General features: G+C 37.9%; 2 protein-coding genes across 3 annotated transcripts in view; both read left to right on the top strand.

The window, feature by feature from the left end:
• Positions 1-6,252: 6,252 nt before the first annotated feature.
• On the top strand, positions 6,253-10,634 carry LOC106953847 (uncharacterized protein C2orf72). The gene is made up of 3 exons (XM_015042950.1): positions 6,253-7,321; positions 8,511-8,627; positions 9,786-10,634. Exons 1-3 carry the CDS (start codon positions 6,604-6,606, stop codon positions 9,872-9,874), a joined length of 924 nt encoding a protein of 307 aa, XP_014898436.1. The 5' UTR covers positions 6,253-6,603; the 3' UTR covers positions 9,875-10,634.
• A 1,181-nt stretch (positions 10,635-11,815) lies between these two features.
• The window catches only part of psmd1 (proteasome 26S subunit, non-ATPase 1), a 40,901-nt gene continuing 36,420 nt past the window's right edge, over positions 11,816-16,296 (top strand). Inside the window, exons 1-10 of one of the 2 annotated variants that reach the window (XM_015042703.1) lie at positions 11,816-11,979; positions 12,542-12,585; positions 12,814-12,887; positions 13,046-13,215; positions 13,394-13,602; positions 13,906-14,049; positions 15,450-15,676; positions 15,782-15,842; positions 15,930-16,055; positions 16,165-16,253. In XM_015042703.1, the coding sequence (XP_014898189.1) occupies positions 11,964-11,979; positions 12,542-12,585; positions 12,814-12,887; positions 13,046-13,215; positions 13,394-13,602; positions 13,906-14,049; positions 15,450-15,676; positions 15,782-15,842; positions 15,930-16,055; positions 16,165-16,253 (1,160 nt within the window). In that variant the 5' untranslated portion in view covers positions 11,816-11,963. Of the gene's footprint in view, positions 11,980-12,541; positions 12,586-12,813; positions 12,888-13,045; positions 13,216-13,393; positions 13,603-13,905; positions 14,050-15,449; positions 15,677-15,781; positions 15,843-15,926; positions 16,056-16,164; positions 16,254-16,296 lie in introns of both variants that reach the window. The other variant, XM_015042618.1, reaches the window with a different exon arrangement.

Genomic DNA, 16,296 nt, shown 5'->3' with positions numbered 1-16,296 from the left:
CTTGTCCCTTAGTGGGGTTGGGAGGGTTGCTGGTGCCTATCTCCAGCTAACGTTCCGGACGAAAGGCGGGGTCACCCTGGACAGGCCAGTCTGTCGCAGAGCTGAAGACCTAAAACATTAATTCAGTCGACAAAATAAAAAACCGAGAAAGCATCACTCATCAATTTTACGTCACTCCTGTTTCTCCAAATATAAAATCACACATTGCTACGGACTCTGATAAACAATTTTAAATTTGATTTGAAAACCTTTTAAGGGCCTAACATGGTCAAACTCTTCAGGATCTCTGATCTGCTGAAGGCACTGCTCTGCCGTTGGTCCCAAACACCAAATGTTTCGCTCTGTGGCACCCAGTCTTTAGAACTGGTTCCTCTATTTATTCACTACATGCACTATTATTTCCTGTCCAAACCACCTGATGGAGCTTTTGTGTAGAAAACTTTAAGCCTTTAATTTCTTTGTACTTCAATTGTAAAAAGTATACGAATAAACTTGACTCACTAAGTGTATCACATTACAGTAACACTAGTTTAAAACTGTAGTTGACAATCTGCAAAAAGCAGGCCTGTTAAAGCAGATTACAGCAAACAAAATAAGCACTAAACCAGCTTGTAATATTATATAAATTGCAAATACACAAAAATGATTAACACTCTGCATAATAAGTTTCTGGAAGCTACTGAATGAAGCTGGTGTTGACATTATATAACACAATGATCAATATTTTAAGTAGTTTTATTTACTTAGTAAATATGATGAAACTGTGGTTTTTGTTTGATCAAATTGTAGGCATATCATAGCAGTTCATGTTATTTTTATTTCAGTGCAACTTGAGGCGTCGTGAGCTGAACTCCACATGCTCCTCTCATCAGCTCCGAATTGTCAACTCATTTCTTACTTCAGCTAAATCCTGTGTGTGTGCAGCATCAGTTCTCTCATCTGTTTAGCTGCTGATGTGTAGCACAGCCCCAACACACACCTATGAGCACCTGTAAAAGATTTAAACCTCTCAGTACTTTCATTAGAGCGAGCTATGCACATGGGAAGTTCCCTCCGTCAACCTGGAGACGATTCGCCAACACTTGAGGTAGACCTTTAAACTGAGGAAGATTTCTTGAGGGGAATTCAGTGACGTCTGTGCGGTTTGAATCCCGTCTGGCGATCAGAGTACAAATCAACAGCTTGGCCAGCTAACGCATGTCCCAAAGCCTTCACAGATGGTGCTGTGGTGTCCGCACACTCAGGATGTTCTCTGACACTCATGACTCAGTCTGTAGTAATGACACCACATAAAAAAAAAAAAAGACGAGCTGGCTTGAGATACTCATATGGAGTCTGATTAGCTCATATTCAATATTTCCTCTTCAAGACGTGCCTGTTTTGTTTTAAAGGGCTTAAAGGGTCAACAATTTTGTTTGTTCCACTTTTTCATTTGCTGAACACTGCAGAAGGCTGAAAAGTTTGAGATTAATGCAATAATCTGTAGTACACGTTTCTAATCTGCCTGGGACTTTGCCTGGCAGACATAAAATGCTCTAAATAGAGAAATGGCTCCATCTAGTGGTCGATCTGTGTTCAATCGTCTGATGCTTAATATTAATCTTCATTGTGACTTTAATCCTGCCATCTGAGTTCTAGTACCGCTCCTGATTCCTGCAACATTTGCTTTTTAAAGATAACAAGCATTTCGTTCAAACTTGTTCATTTCTTTTATATGCAGAAAAAAACATAACAAAACATTAAACCAATATAAAATAATCTTGTAATCTTTAGTGTCTTATTAAATTTGTGAAATAACTACATTAACTGCTTAAAGGTTTTTGTTTTTTGTTTTTTTTGTCGTTTTTTTTTTTGTTGTTGTTTATAAAATGAAATGCCTATACCATAAAACATCAGTGGGGGTTAGCAGATCAAGCACAGCACATAATTTACTATTAATAATTCAAAAGAATGGAGGAAGATGTTTGTTTCCCTTCTTTCTGTTTTAATGACAACTGAGCTCAAAAGGAGTCCATGACTGTCTTGAGAAAAATAAACATATCAGTTTTCCCCATTTTGCTAACAGCAAACATTTTAGTCTTTTATTGGAAAACACAAAACAGACCATAACTGAGAAGTGGGCTGATGCGTAATTCACTACAGTTGAAGCTCAGGCTGTTTGTTTAGATTTGCTATGCTGCCGGAGGGCGAGCCTTTACTCCGACTGAAGTTTCTGCTTCCTGTCCCTGCTGAAGCCTTGTTCACATGGTGTCCTAATGGTGATGTGCAGTGTCAGTTTTGTGCTGCACATCAATTTGCGTGTAGGCAATTAGTAGGTTTTCCATTTATGTAACACAAGGGAGGACAATATTTAATAATTGAGAGACTTCTGAGGAAAACTGCTTGCACTTTTCAGCCTTGTTTTGAATCAAACCAGAATTTTGAACCTTTTTCAAAACAGTCAAAACCAGTTTGAAATGTCACACCCCGTATTGCCGGTGAGTGTTTTGTCTAAAAGTGGGGCACCAGCACAATGTTTCTTCCCAGAGTTGCATTAGCTTTCCTCACAATGACAAAGAGCACATTTTGCTTCGGGGATTTGAAACGCTGGTTGTTTTTGCTGATTTTTGGAGCCATGCTTGTCAGTAAGTAATCCTCTCTTTTAAATGAACTAAATATTAACAAAATCATAGGAAGTGATTCAGACTCATTTGAGTTCAAACTGCCTGTATCAATTAAATCTGCAAAACAAGACTCAGTTTCCAGATGACGTCAAAGTAAGAGCTATTGTTTGGCGATAAAGCTTAGAATAAGATTTCATTTTCACAGTTTCATTAAACAAAAGTGACCCAAGCAAGTTCTGGTGAATTATATCACCCACTCACTTCGATGTTTGCATCATTTTATTTTTTTCTGATTCTTAAAAAGTTAAACAAAAGTAGATAACCTTCCTCTCTTTTACGCGCTTCACAGCAATGCTCACCCCACTTCAGATTCCGCAGGACAACATAATGGAGAATAATGATCAGAGAACAAGAAGGTCTGCTGGCGCTGGGGACTCTGACAGCTTCTCATCTCTCCGCTCTCAGAGATCTATTATCAGACAGAAAAATCACAGGTGATTAAAAAAATAGAGTTCTAGATCAAGCTTCAATCTGGGTGCACCAACATTAACTAACGAAATAAGGGAAAATTAAATGCATCTCTGAGTAATGTTACACACTATTTGACATTTGATAATATGAATATTTCCCAATAGGCTGAGCGATCAGCTGGATAAACCAGGGATTCTGTCGCATCGGGTTGGTGTGGAAAACTCTAACCACAAGAGGGCAGCAAAACACAACAGTTCAGGAATCCCCGTTAAGCCGAGAAAGATGGCGACTTCAGGGTTTTTATCCAAATTTAGCGCTCTCCATTTATTCCGATGCATTTCATTTTGATTCCATCTCACCAGAACATCTTTCCATGCCCCTATTTCATAAATGCCCGCTTGGAGGCTGCACAACTTGTCCTGTTATTTAGCATTGCCAAAATGGAACTTCCTATGTAAATTTATGCTGCTTGGTCAAAGTGCTCTTTTTGATACTTTTCACTTTATGTTCTGCAATAAGACCTAAGACAGATGTGAAGGGTAATAAGCATAGTTAATTTTCAAAAGAAAACAAAAAATAAAAATAAAACACATATGAGGTTTTTGCCCAATTTCAACAGCATTTAAGTGACATCCCAATGGTCCCAAATAATAACAGGCTAAATGTTTATTTGACAAAATCCAGTAAACACAGAGGTCGATTCAGTAAGACGAATATTTAATCAGCTTTGACAGTCAAAAGATAACATTTAATTTCAACATTTGTTCTCTTTTTTAATTATTTTGACTAAAATAACACAGAGATAGTGGAAGATTGAAGATGTTAGTCATTTTCTCTGTTGAGTCATTAAATGTTCTTCCTTACAGTTCGCCTAAGCCTCCATGTGTCTTTAATTGGACTAAGTGAGAGTCTAGACTCCCAGATGCTTCTTCTTCTCAAAGAGGTCAGTATGTCTAAAGATTATCTCTAAGTTTCTGGAGATTTTTTTTTTTTCTAACGCTTGCAACAAAAAGACAATCACATTTCTTCTGTTTATATTTTTTTTGTCACAATTAGATGTTTCAGATTGTCAAACAAATTCTGATGTCACCATATCATCAGACATGATGTTGATAATGCGATAATCTGGGGCTGCTTTGCTGCTTCAAGACCAGAATAATTAGTTATAATTGATAGAACCGTGAATCTTGCTCTAACAATAAATAATGGAGAATATCCAATCATCAGATAAAGACTTTAAGCTCAGGCACTCTTTTGCTGTGCAGTAGAGCAGTAATCTAAAGTCCACCTTCAAATTGCTCAAAATAAAGGTTTTGGGGTAGCCTAATTAATGTCCAGACTGAAATTAAATTCAGATCATTAAATAGGTCACTCATGGATTAAATGTAAATATTTATGCTAAAAGAAGGGGCGGAAAATTCCTCAACAGCAAATTAAATGACTCATTGCCAGTCAATTGAAGGCCCTTTTACTGGCAGGAGTGGCAGAACCAGTTATTGGCTTTAGTAAACAATTTCTTTTGTACATTTGGTTAAGTTGCTTTGATAGTTTTACCACTTAATAACTGAAATTAACATTTAAATATTTACTTTGTGTATCTTTGTCTGGTATTAAAATTTACTTGGCGATACTGAAACATTTAAGTGTGACCAAAACGTAAAAACAGATGAAATATCTAAGGGAAATACTTTCTTCACAGCACTGTTGTTGCTGTCTCCTGTTCGGTGTAATAAAGTGAGCATGTTAAGATTTTGCAGATAGAACTGTGAGACAACTCTTGCAGCACCCACCCAGTCAATGTTTGTGAAAGGTCCAAAGGCCAATGACCGGGCACCTTTGTGTTAGTTCAAGTCAAACAGTACAGTTTATCATTTGTTCATTGGTAAACAATTACGAAACAGACACACACGTGAAATCTGAATCTGCACTAACTTAAATCTGGTTTTCCACATGAAGAAATCATCTGTATTTTAGAGTGACATGTCCATTTAATTACAGACCTCGCGTGAGTGGATTAAAGGATTAGAGTCAGGCGAACTCAGCAGGCTTTCAGGTCGAACAGCTTTTTGATCTCTCAGGAAAGTGAAACATTTCTGAGGATGTTTTAACAAAATCAGGTTAAAGTCTGTGCGTTATGATGACTGTCATGTTTGTGTGTCTCTTCTTTCCTTTGAGACCTCTGATATCTACAACACAGGACAGAAGTCCGGACTCTTCACCATGAGAGTTGTGAAACTAAAGAAAGTGGGCGGCGGGAGATTTGGTCATCCACCACCAGCCGTCCCACAAGATTAAAGAATTCCACAGAAATCCATGTAAACATAACTGGAATCTTTCCCGTTGATGTAGTGAACCAGGAAGTGCTTATGGCTGCATTTGTAAGGTCTCCTTTACCTTTGTAGTCACAGATTACATTTAGTAATGACTTATAACATGTCAGTTCAAAGTTGAAAAACCAGTTGGATTTGCTAAGTGACTGAGCTACTTCCTATTAGATACACATGCTAATAAAGACATTGACATGTAGTTTTCAATATATATATATATATATTTTTAAGAAATGTAGACATCTTTTGATATTTTGAGGTCGGAGTTTGAGGGAAACCTCAGATTTTGATCAAATTTCTGTTGATTTTTCTTGGAAATTTAAGCTTTTACTCACCTGACCTGCTCTGAACTGAAAACTGAAGGTAAAGTGGAAATTTAGAGGCACATCTGTGAATTTGAATTTAAATCAGTGTTTCAGTTCAGGTAGAGTGATATGTACCCACATAATAAAAAGTTAGGTGGAAGAAAAAATATGTGCACAACTTTTTCTGCGAGTAATGAGTAAAGTTCAGGGAGTTGGGAGAGATTTACAAGATTTATAAGAGATAAGGAGTGGCATTAGAGCTGCATTAACACAGGAACTTGTGTATAAGGAGCCCACACTGAAGGTGTTTCCTGTATAATACATGGAAAACCTTTTCATTAAAACATTAAAAAAAAAGTTTCAATAATTCTTTTGCTTTTATATAATATTCAAATGTTCTGAGAACTTGAATTTGGGGTGTTTGTGAGTTATAAGACATAAAAATTTAACAGAAATATACACACAAAATATGCTACAACTATATCTGTAATTATGCAAAATGTGTAATAGAGTTAAGGCAATAAAATACAAAAAAAAACTTTTCAATGATACTCAATTTTTTTTTTTAGATGCAGCATATGCTTGTGATTAAAGCATGAGAATTACAGTGGAAGCATTAAATGCAAATCTAACTTAAATAATTGCATTTGGCCGTTCATTAAAGATTAACCTAATCACTTTCAAAGACCATTTACTATTAGCGCCGCCCATTGATGATGTTAGCCAATAGAAGCGTGCGGCGAGCCTTCGCCTTATCCCTCCTCATTGGTGTTCGCTGTGGTCGTGGAGGAAGTTTCTGCCGGAGGCCAGTGGAGCAGGTTTCCACGGATTCAATGCCTTATTTTAGTTCAAAATTATAATAAAAAGCAAATCCGCGCTGCCGTCATCGCGGGTAAAATGTCCGGTTTGGAGTCCGTGCCTGAGGAGGAGATGGAGTTTCAGAAGGCTGTGGCTCAGATCGGAGGAAAGGAGAGGATTTGTCTAGTCGGTGATGTCTGTGGAAGAAGTAAGGAGGTGGACGGAGATGACGTCGGGGTATTTCAGGAGTTCATACGTGACATGTTTCACAACAGCAGCGAAGGACAGCTTCCATGCTGTGCGCCACGCGATCATCAGGGCGACACTGAAGGCAAGGCAGAGACCGGAAAAAGCAACGAGATGCCTTTAACAGAGAAGAGCAAGGACTTGGAGAAGGACAGGGAGAAAGAGAAGCGACCGGGGAGCAACCCTCAGAGAACCGCAACCAGGAGGTTTAATATTTACAGCTCCAAGCGGGCTATAGACTCCCCGGTCATCGTCTTCATCTTCAGACAGACCTTCATCAGCAGAACCTCAAACGAGCTGTGTCTGCTGGAGATCCTGAAGGACGTAAAGGCGCGCACGAAGCGTGGCCCGGTCACCCGGCCCGCTCTGATTGGATTAATACACACCAAGCAGGAGAGCGCAGAGACGCAGCGCTGTGCGCAAGTCCTGGAGCTTTTGATGCGCTCCGTGTTCCGCAAACACTCGCCAGACACGATTTGGGTCGGCTGTTTTATCCCGAAGACGGAAGACAGAATCCTGAGCGTCAAGAAAAACACGTGCAAAGCTGTTTACGCTGCATCCCAAACAGCAGGTGTAGACATTAATTAATTTAAGACTAAGCTAATTTATTACTCAATTTTATTAATTTGATATTGTGGAATACAGACGGGAGGTCTTGCCTAGGGCACAATTCATGCAACAGCCTCTGAGTGCAGCATAAAAAAGTGAAACATCTCGAATTAGCTTTAACAACTCTTGAATCCAATTTTAGCAGTGGTACCACCTCTCTTAATTTGCTGAGCTGGACTTAGGAAGTTGTGGGCCCCCCTGGGCAACAGCTTGTTTTTGGTGGCTACACAGTTTTGTTGTTATTTAGATTTTCTTTGTATGGGACATGACTTTTAGACCTTTCTCACAAAGCAGAGCTTGCTGAAAACCTACCTGGAATGTCTCTGTATTGGCTAAATTTGGACAGGAGATTCGGGTTACAAAATCTAGTTTTTAACACATTTTTCTGGGCTAAATAATAACAAAGACTAACCAAACTAACACAGACATGAAAAAGACATCTTAAAGCATCTGTTGCTTTTAGGGAAATTTAGTATTTGTTGTACAAAGTCCTCCTATAAAAGGCTTAATTATAAGGACATAATTGTTTTTCAAATAGTTGCATGTTGCTTTTATATGTCAAAATCCAATTAATTAAAACACCTCACAGCCAGGTGGGTCTAGATGTTGTCAAACTATAAAATACTGTGCTCGGAAAGCATTTACTTACAGAGACATACATCTGTGTTTTGTGATAATTAAAAACAGGGAAAGTCACTGGGCTACAACATTTATTTATTCATTTATTTAGTTTAAATCTTAGTAGCTGGTTACAGCTACAAAAGTTTTGGTTATTGCTTGAGACGTGACTTAAAAACGGACTAAGGATTAGGATAACAGTGACACATTCCTGCATGGCCAAAAAAATCTCTGAGTTTGTTTACTCAAGAGTCTTTATCAGGCTGCTGTAATTTGTTGAATAAACGTTTGTGGCTAGTGACCAAGACTTGCTCATAGCTGAGGGGCCCTACATCGTCCTAAAGCAGGACCAGCATGCACCGTGACATGTGGGTCAATCTGTGACCTTCACAAGACCACGCGTTTTTGCACACATTCTTTCCCCCTCCCAGGCATAGTTGCAAAGTCCATAGAACAAAGGCAGGATTCATAAAACAATCAGGCTCTTAGATGTGATGCCAGATCATTATTAAATTCTTATTATTGCCTTTCAGATAATGCCGGGGAAAGAGGGAGCCGGCCTTTGTGGCCAGTCCAGTGTTGTTTCAGGCCTCAGACGGGAGAAGTCACAAGGCAGAACAACAACAAATCTTCTAACTGCAGACCAAAAGGTGGCAGCATTATTCTTATTAAATGATGTTTTACTTTTTATAATGTTAGCTTACACTATGTAGGGTTGTTTTGATTGCTTATGGTCATCAACTTTTGCCATAGACCAACACAAAAGAGAATATAACCGTGAAGTGGAAAAAATGGCATGGTGTAGGAATAAAAACATAATGTGACCTGCATTTGTACTCTCTGAATCCGCTCTCTGTGGAATCACCTGCGGTTACAGCTGCAAGTCTTTATGGAAATGCCTCCAGCAACCGAGAATGAATTTGCCCATTGTTGTTTGTAGTGGAGCATCAAGGTCAGCCAGACTGGACAGAGAGTTTCTGTGAAAATGAATTTTCAATTCTTGGAACATAATTTCATTTACTGCTAGGCCTGGACTGTTGACAGACACTAACATGCTACAGCTCAGGCTGTATGTGGAGCTCCATCCATGTTTCCAACAACCTACTTCCCTGAGCCTGCAGGGGAAAACATATTCACAGCATGACGCTGCCAACGCTATGTAGAGCATGGTGTGGCCCAGCATTACCTGAGAATCTGTGATTGTTCTCTCCCTCGCATAGAAGATGTTTTGCATGACTTAAGGCAATCTATAAATATAACCTCTCCTTGTTTTTTTTTTAAACACTGGACTTGTTTTTGCCACTCCTTCACATTTGTGAAGTGCTCAACCGTGAGCTGTGGGTTTTTGCAGCTCCTTCAAAGTTGGCATGGCTTGGAGGGCTGATCACATCTTTACTGGTTTGCAGTCGTACCATGCTTTTATTCAGACAGTGTACAAATCTATGGAATATGTTTAAAATTTGGAGTATTGTTTCACAACCTAAACTTGCCTTAAATTTCTCCATAACATTTTTTTAGGGCTGTCAGAGTAAAGTATAACAATGCATTCTACATTTTGTAACCTGTTTTGTAAAACAGAAATTATTATTTTCCTTCCACTTTACAATTAGTCACTGCTTTGTGTTGGTCTATTTTTTTATATAGTTTTTTTGCTTTCATTCTGGTCTTTCTAGCATGAAGAGAAGCTGAATTAGTTCAAACAAATACATCTGTGTAGTTACATCTAAACTCTCACGACTAAACTTTTAAAGGCATAAATGGTGACTTAATTAAAAACAAATCCTGTTTGGTTTAATTGAACATTTCAGGTGAAGATGGAAGCCCAGAGGAAGGACTCCCTCTGAAAACTGGCGTCTTCTCTGCTGAACCTAATGTGAAAGCCGCAGTGGACCACTGATGTTAGGACATGTGTCCAGCTGTAGACCTATCACTGTGGACATCCTCACTGTGGAAGTTTAACAAAAAAACAAAAAAAACAAAAAAAAACATTATGTTGTGTAACAGCCTGGTTATTACATGGTGCTGAAACTTTCACCACTGAGCCAACCAGATTTCTACCCTGAAAGATGCTGCCTGACAACTTGTTCTTAATAAATAACCTCAAGATGATTTACTGTATCTGTATAGTTTTGCTGTAACACCACATTAACAGGATATCTGATGAGATCAACTGAGGTGTGATACATAAGTAAGCACGTGTTGAAAGGAGCCACAGAATAGCTGGTTGATAGTACAATGAAGTCAGCTCTTCCTTTAACAGCCTTGAACCAAAGTGAGCTTTCTTCTTGATGTATTTTGTTTATTACTTGATACTTTAATTTAAACACTTAAATAATGTACGGCTCTATATTATTCCATTTTTTTTTTTAGCTTAATTTGTTGCACTGTCTGAGGTGACACTGTGACCCAGAAGAGCTCCATCTGTTGCACAGAAAATAAATGACACAGACCTTTTAAAGAGCTGATTTTCTGTAATACTGTGAAGCAATGTGAATTTGTTTATGTTTTTGCTTTTATTTTAGTAGACCTTTGTGCCTTAGACAAAGTACTGTTTCAACTATTGTTTATCACAGGAACAAAATGCAGCTGTTTAAAGTTTAAGTATTTATTTAGAATGTCAGTTTAACTGTCTGTATGATCCATGACACTAACATGGATCAGTATGGATTTTTTTGTGTGTGTGTGTGAAATGTGGTTGTGTTGAACTATAGATCCATTAAAAAATATATACTTTGAAAAGTCTGTTTATTTTAGGAATTTGTCACTAAGAAAAACACATTATGTAGAATAATTAAACATAGATATTTTAGCGCTGCTATATAAGACAATTTTCCACTTACAGACAATAAAAATTTGGCATTTGAAGTTAAAATATAAGACCAATCAAAAATATTTTTTGCACCCCAAAAAGTGTGCATAATGAAAAATATGTTTAATACCCGCTATAAGGTTGCTATTTTCTAAAGGTATTTTTAATCTGACAAATATGACTGTACCTTATGGAACAGTATGTGAAAAAGTAATTATCCCCCATGTTACATTATGAATTAACTGTGATTAAACTACATCTTTTTCAAAGCTGAGTTCAATGAACAAGCCAAACCCAGTGACCTACAGCTGGGATCCTGTTGGTATGGTAGATTAGACCTCTATTGCTCACTTGGTCAAGGCTTCCTTCTGAACTGACTGATCAGTGCTTCTGCACTGTTCTTCAGACCTGCCCTCTCCAGCTATTATTAGTATGTGATCACTTCAGCTGCTTTAGCTGTCTGTCTGTGGTGGACTCTGTAGACTGTTTTTTCCTCCATGATGGTTCATCCAGCTCAGTCTTTTCTACTTTCATTGTCATGTGACATTCACAAAGCACCTTGTCCTTAATTGGGGCCGTCTTTCTGATGTATTTTTGGACCTTGCATGTTTCATCTTGGATGGTGGCTCCATAGTCCTCTGCCTCCTTCTCTTAGTATATATCTATTCTTTGGGTCCTGAATCTGGGGTGGAATCCACCATAAATGGCAAGTAGTTTATATGTTATGTTCTGTGGTTAAAAGTTCCTCCTTCTGAAAATTAACATAATTTATGTAGCATGTAGGAGAGGAGGAGTCTTGTCAAACGAAAGAGGTCGTCTTTAAAAATGCCTTTCTATAAACCAATTACACTCAAATTCAGTTAAATAAAAAATGAACACAAAATAACTATCATTTTTTTCTCATGAAATTTTTATTTATTGATAATTATTATACATATTTGAGCATATGATGAATAAAGTGATATTATCGTGTGTATTTATGGTCAGGCAGAAGGGAGGCCAGCTAACAAAGGTCCTTTCCAACGGGGGCTTTCGATATGATTGGACAAAAAGAAGTGTAGTTGGCTCAGAGCGTTTACACATATAACAAATCTTATATTTTCTCTCCAAGAACCTGTGAATACGTCCACCTTTTAAATCTAATTAGTGGATCCGGGGACTTATTCGAGTAGCAGTCATGATAACATCTGCCGGTGAGTCTCAGAAGAAGGTTTTTAATTTTGTAGTTTTAACTTTAGCTAGCTGCCATTGAATTAGCTGAGTCACACGGTGCTAGCAGCCGGTTACAGCGGATAATACGAGCCGTCTGGAGGGCTTCATATGGTTCAAATAGGTTTAACTGAGTAAAACATTTATTTTTGGGGAAACAAATATTTCAACTGTCTGAAATAATCGTTTCCCTCCATAACATGGGAATTATTTTTTCTTTCAGAAACTCCTTAGCTGTGTTTATTTCTATCACAATGAACAACAAATCCTGTGGAATTGGAAATATTTGTCCTTTATTTGCCAAAGTTATGTGCGGGGTTGTGGGACCAAATATTTCAGCTATAATCTACTGCCTCTCTATTTTACTGCTAATGGAGTGTAAACATTTCTGTATTTCATACTAGGAGACAAAGCGCTCAAAAGTAGTTTAGGGCCGAGGGAGGTGGAGAGTTGTTTTTTTTTTTTTGTTTGTTTGTTGTTGTTGTTTTTTTTTCATTTGCAGAAATTCAGGATATTAAACTTTCTTTGTGTTTGTCTTTTACAAAGCTGGGATTATTTCCCTCCTTGATGAAGAGGAGCCAAAGCTAAAGGTAAATATTATTTGCACAGTAATCTGTCAGATGTCCTGGGATGGTAAAACATTATGAAAAGTTAATGTTTTAGTATCAGTCCTTTTATTTATAAAAAAGTAAATGGAAAAAAAAAATATATATATATATATATATATATATATTTTTTTTATTATTATTATTATTTTTTGGTTAAAGCTTTAAAATATATGAATCAAGTTGTAAGCAATGTTTTTGTCTAATTTGCAGGAGTTTGCTCTGCATAAACTAGACTCCATTGTGAACGACTTCTGGGCTGAGATTTCAGGATCTGTAGATAAAATGTAAGTATAAACTAATGACTTCAAATATGATGAAAACGGGACAGCAAGAAATGTTTACTCTAAGTGTACAATCACAGTAAACATTTACAGAAAAACAAATGTGAATTTCCAGTGTGTTCCTTTTCAGTCAAATAAAACTAGTTCTCTTATTTGTGCAGTGAGGTCTTGTATGAGGATGAATCTTTTCAGAGCCGAGAATTTGCTGCCCTGGTGGCCTCGAAGGTTTTCTATCATCTTGGGGCCTTTGAAGAATCCCTGAACTATGCTCTTGGAGCTGGGGATCTCTTCAGTGTTACAGATGACTCCGAATATGTGGAGACCATCATCGGTGAGTGATGAAACAAGAATACTTCTGTTATTACTGTAAGACTTAGTACATAGTGAGATGATGACCTTTACATGTTAATTTTTGCACAGTCGTTTTTCTGCTGGAAGTGAAAATCATATTTGTGTCATTACTCCTATTCAGGCAGAATTAACGCATGTATCCCCTTTATTCTGTTCAGCCAAGTGCATTGATCACTACACCAAGCTGCGGGTGGAAAATGCTGAGCTGTCGGAGGATGAGGAGAAGAAAAAAATCGACCCTCGCCTTGAGGGCATCGTCAACAAGATGTTCCTGCGTTGCTTAGATGATCACAAATACAAACAGGCTATTGGCATCGCCTTGGAGACCAGGCGCCTTGACATTTTTGAAAAGACCATCCTTGAATCGGTCAGTATCTTTTGTCATTCACGAATACATTTGGTAGTATTTACTGCAAATTTAAACCTTTTCTAATATCTCTGCATCTTGTGAAATATATTGCATTTTCAGATCAAAAACTCAAGTTATTGGTCAGATTTGTTCTGCAAATATTGATGTATTTAATCAAATTTAACTTGTGAAAGGGTGTTGTTTTTTTCTCCATCTGTCTGTCTGTCTCTCTTGTGAAATTACATTATAGTTGTTTTGTATGTATTTGTTTTGTTGTCTAGATTTGTTTTATTTATTGATTATTTTGGTTGTCCTTTTCAGAATGATGTGAGCGGCCTCCTTGCTTACAGCTTGAAGGTCTGCATGTCCCTGATGCAGAACAAGAAGTTCCGTAACGATGTTCTGCGGGTGTTGGTCAAGCTGTACATGAATCTGGAGAAACCAGATTTCATCAACGTTTGTCAGGTAACTGCAGTAAAAATGTCTGTAAGCTTGAACTCAACAACAACTACAAAAAAATTGTAGTGTTGCAAAAATGTTGAATGAATGCTCCAAGCTGAATATCTTTTTTTTTTAATAAAAATTGCAGAACAATTTAAACTGCAGAAATGTAAAAAAAATAGACAAGCACAGCGGAATAAAGCAAAAGCCTGCACAATGCAAACAGAAAAAACTGTAGAATAGCAGTGAAAAAGTTCAGTCAATGCAAAAATCCCACCTGAAGAGGTTTAGAAATTTGTGCGGAACACTGTTTACAAAGCTAAACTATAAGGTCACGACAGTGTCTAAGCTAACATGAGAGCTAAAAAGCTAAATCTAGCTGAAATGCTAATATAGTTGGTAGGTTAGGACTGTAGGCATCTTGACCTACAGCAGCATACTCCATGCAGTGTGAAAAAACTCATGTAAATTTTTAGTTAGCTAAAAATTTGCTAAAATTTGGAATTGGGGTTCGATGGAGGGTTGTTATCACTCTGTTGACAATAGGTTGTGAATCTGATGTGTTTTAAAACCATAAAATCCATCAGGAATGCGTAGAGTTGTTTTGGTTTGGTGAGCAGTGCTTTTCTTAGCTTAATATACATGGTGGGGTGTTTTTGCACCCCTTACTGGGAGCGACGTACAACACCCGGTAAATGACGGGGAAGAAGCCAAGGCTCTAGAACCAGTGTGATGCTTTGTGTAATGTTCTTATGCCAAGCCATGGGTCTTGTCATTTATGTATATGTTTTGTTGACAGCAAAGGTATTAATTTGTCCTCCAAATCTCCCTGGGGAATTTATTGAACAGTTCTGAAACAGGGGGACTCAACATCACAATTTATCTGCAGGTGTTGGTTCTAGATACCACAGCACACCTCCAGGGGGCGAGCAGAGTACATTTCTCAAGTGGTCAAGGCTTTTTTCTTTTTTTCTTTTTTTGCTGCATAAGTTTTTTGTTATACCTCTTTATAAATGCTCTCTGTGTATAGCTGTTTTATGCTCTTGCACAGATGCATCAGTATTATTTTCTCCCACCTCCTAAGTTTCATAAAAAAAAAAATCAGTTTTTTCTTGTTGTCTGCTTAAATTAGACATTCAGACATAATTTCAAAATAGCAGATATATTTGGCAAGATTGTAGAAAACTTGGAAAAAATTGTCCAAAAATAATCTTTGGCCTAAATATCCTGATATATAGTTGTTTTAGAAATCTTTTTTTACATTGTGATGCAATCACAATTTTACTGTTTTTAAACAACAACAAATAAAACCCAGATCCCTTATTGCCTCCCAATCAAACACTAATCTTTTCTCCATTCAGTTCCATAAATAACATCTGAACCATGGCAACGTTTAACGTTTTGCGTTCTTTTTTCCCCACTAGTGCCTGATTTTCCTGGATGACCCTCAGGCTGTCAGCGACATCCTGGAGAAGCTAGTGAAAGAGGACAACCTGCTGATGGCCTACCAGATCTGCTTCGACCTCTACGAAAGCGCCAGCCAGCAGTTCCTGTCCTCCGTCATTCAGAACCTGCACACCGTAGGAACGCCCATCCCCGCGGTGCCTGGCTCCACAAACACAGGCACTGTTCCCACAGCAGACAAGGAAAGGTAGAAAGAGCTGAAAATTAGTTAGGTTCACATTTTCTGGCCAGCTTGACCAATAAATTGTAAACCAACTAAAATTAATTAAAATATTTCTTGATGGGATTCCAGTGAAGCAATGGAGACTGATGAAAAGGCTGGAAGCTCACCAGCTGGGAAGGCTGCAGAAACTGTAAGCATTTCTTGTTGTTTATTCTGTCTAAATAATGAAAACTGTTGCTTCAGTTTTCCTCATGGCATCTCTGAATCGTTCTAGAAGGAAGAACCTAAAGACCAGAACGCCAAAATGATCACAATTCTTAGCGGGGAGATGACCATAGAGCTGCACCTACAGTTTCTCATCCGAAATAACAACACAGATCTGATGATTCTGAAAAACACAAAGGTATAAAACGCTGGATGACTGAGATGAAACGCAGAAACTGATGTGAACTTGTTCAGATGACTGGCAGATTGTTAAAAGTTGCTTAATGTTTGATTCTTTGGTGCTGCAGGACGCAGTTCGAAACTCGGTGTGTCACACAGCTACAGTCATCGCCAACTCCTTTATGCACACAGGAACCACAAGTGACCAGTTCCTCAGGTAAAAAAAAAAAAAATCCATAAATAAAAAGACACTAGAGTTT

Source organism: Poecilia latipinna, unplaced genomic scaffold, assembly GCF_001443285.1.
Source record: "Poecilia latipinna isolate Pla-1442-1.1 unplaced genomic scaffold, P_latipinna-1.0 Scaffold2, whole genome shotgun sequence".
NCBI lineage: Eukaryota > Metazoa > Chordata > Actinopteri > Cyprinodontiformes > Poeciliidae > Poecilia > Poecilia latipinna.
This window is presented reverse-complemented; position numbering and strand designations above follow the sequence as displayed.

Bases quoted from the DNA above. Each gene is read 5' to 3' on its own strand.
- LOC106953847 (XM_015042950.1), top strand. From the start codon at position 6,604: ATGTCCGGTTTGGAGTCCGTGCCTGAGGAGGAGATGGAGTTTCAGAAG. The intron at 7,322-8,510 runs GTGTAGACATTA...ATTGCCTTTCAG, and splicing joins CGCTGCATCCCAAACAGCAG to ATAATGCCGGGGAAAGAGGG. The intron at 8,628-9,785 runs GTGGCAGCATTA...TGAACATTTCAG, and splicing joins TTCTAACTGCAGACCAAAAG to GTGAAGATGGAAGCCCAGAG.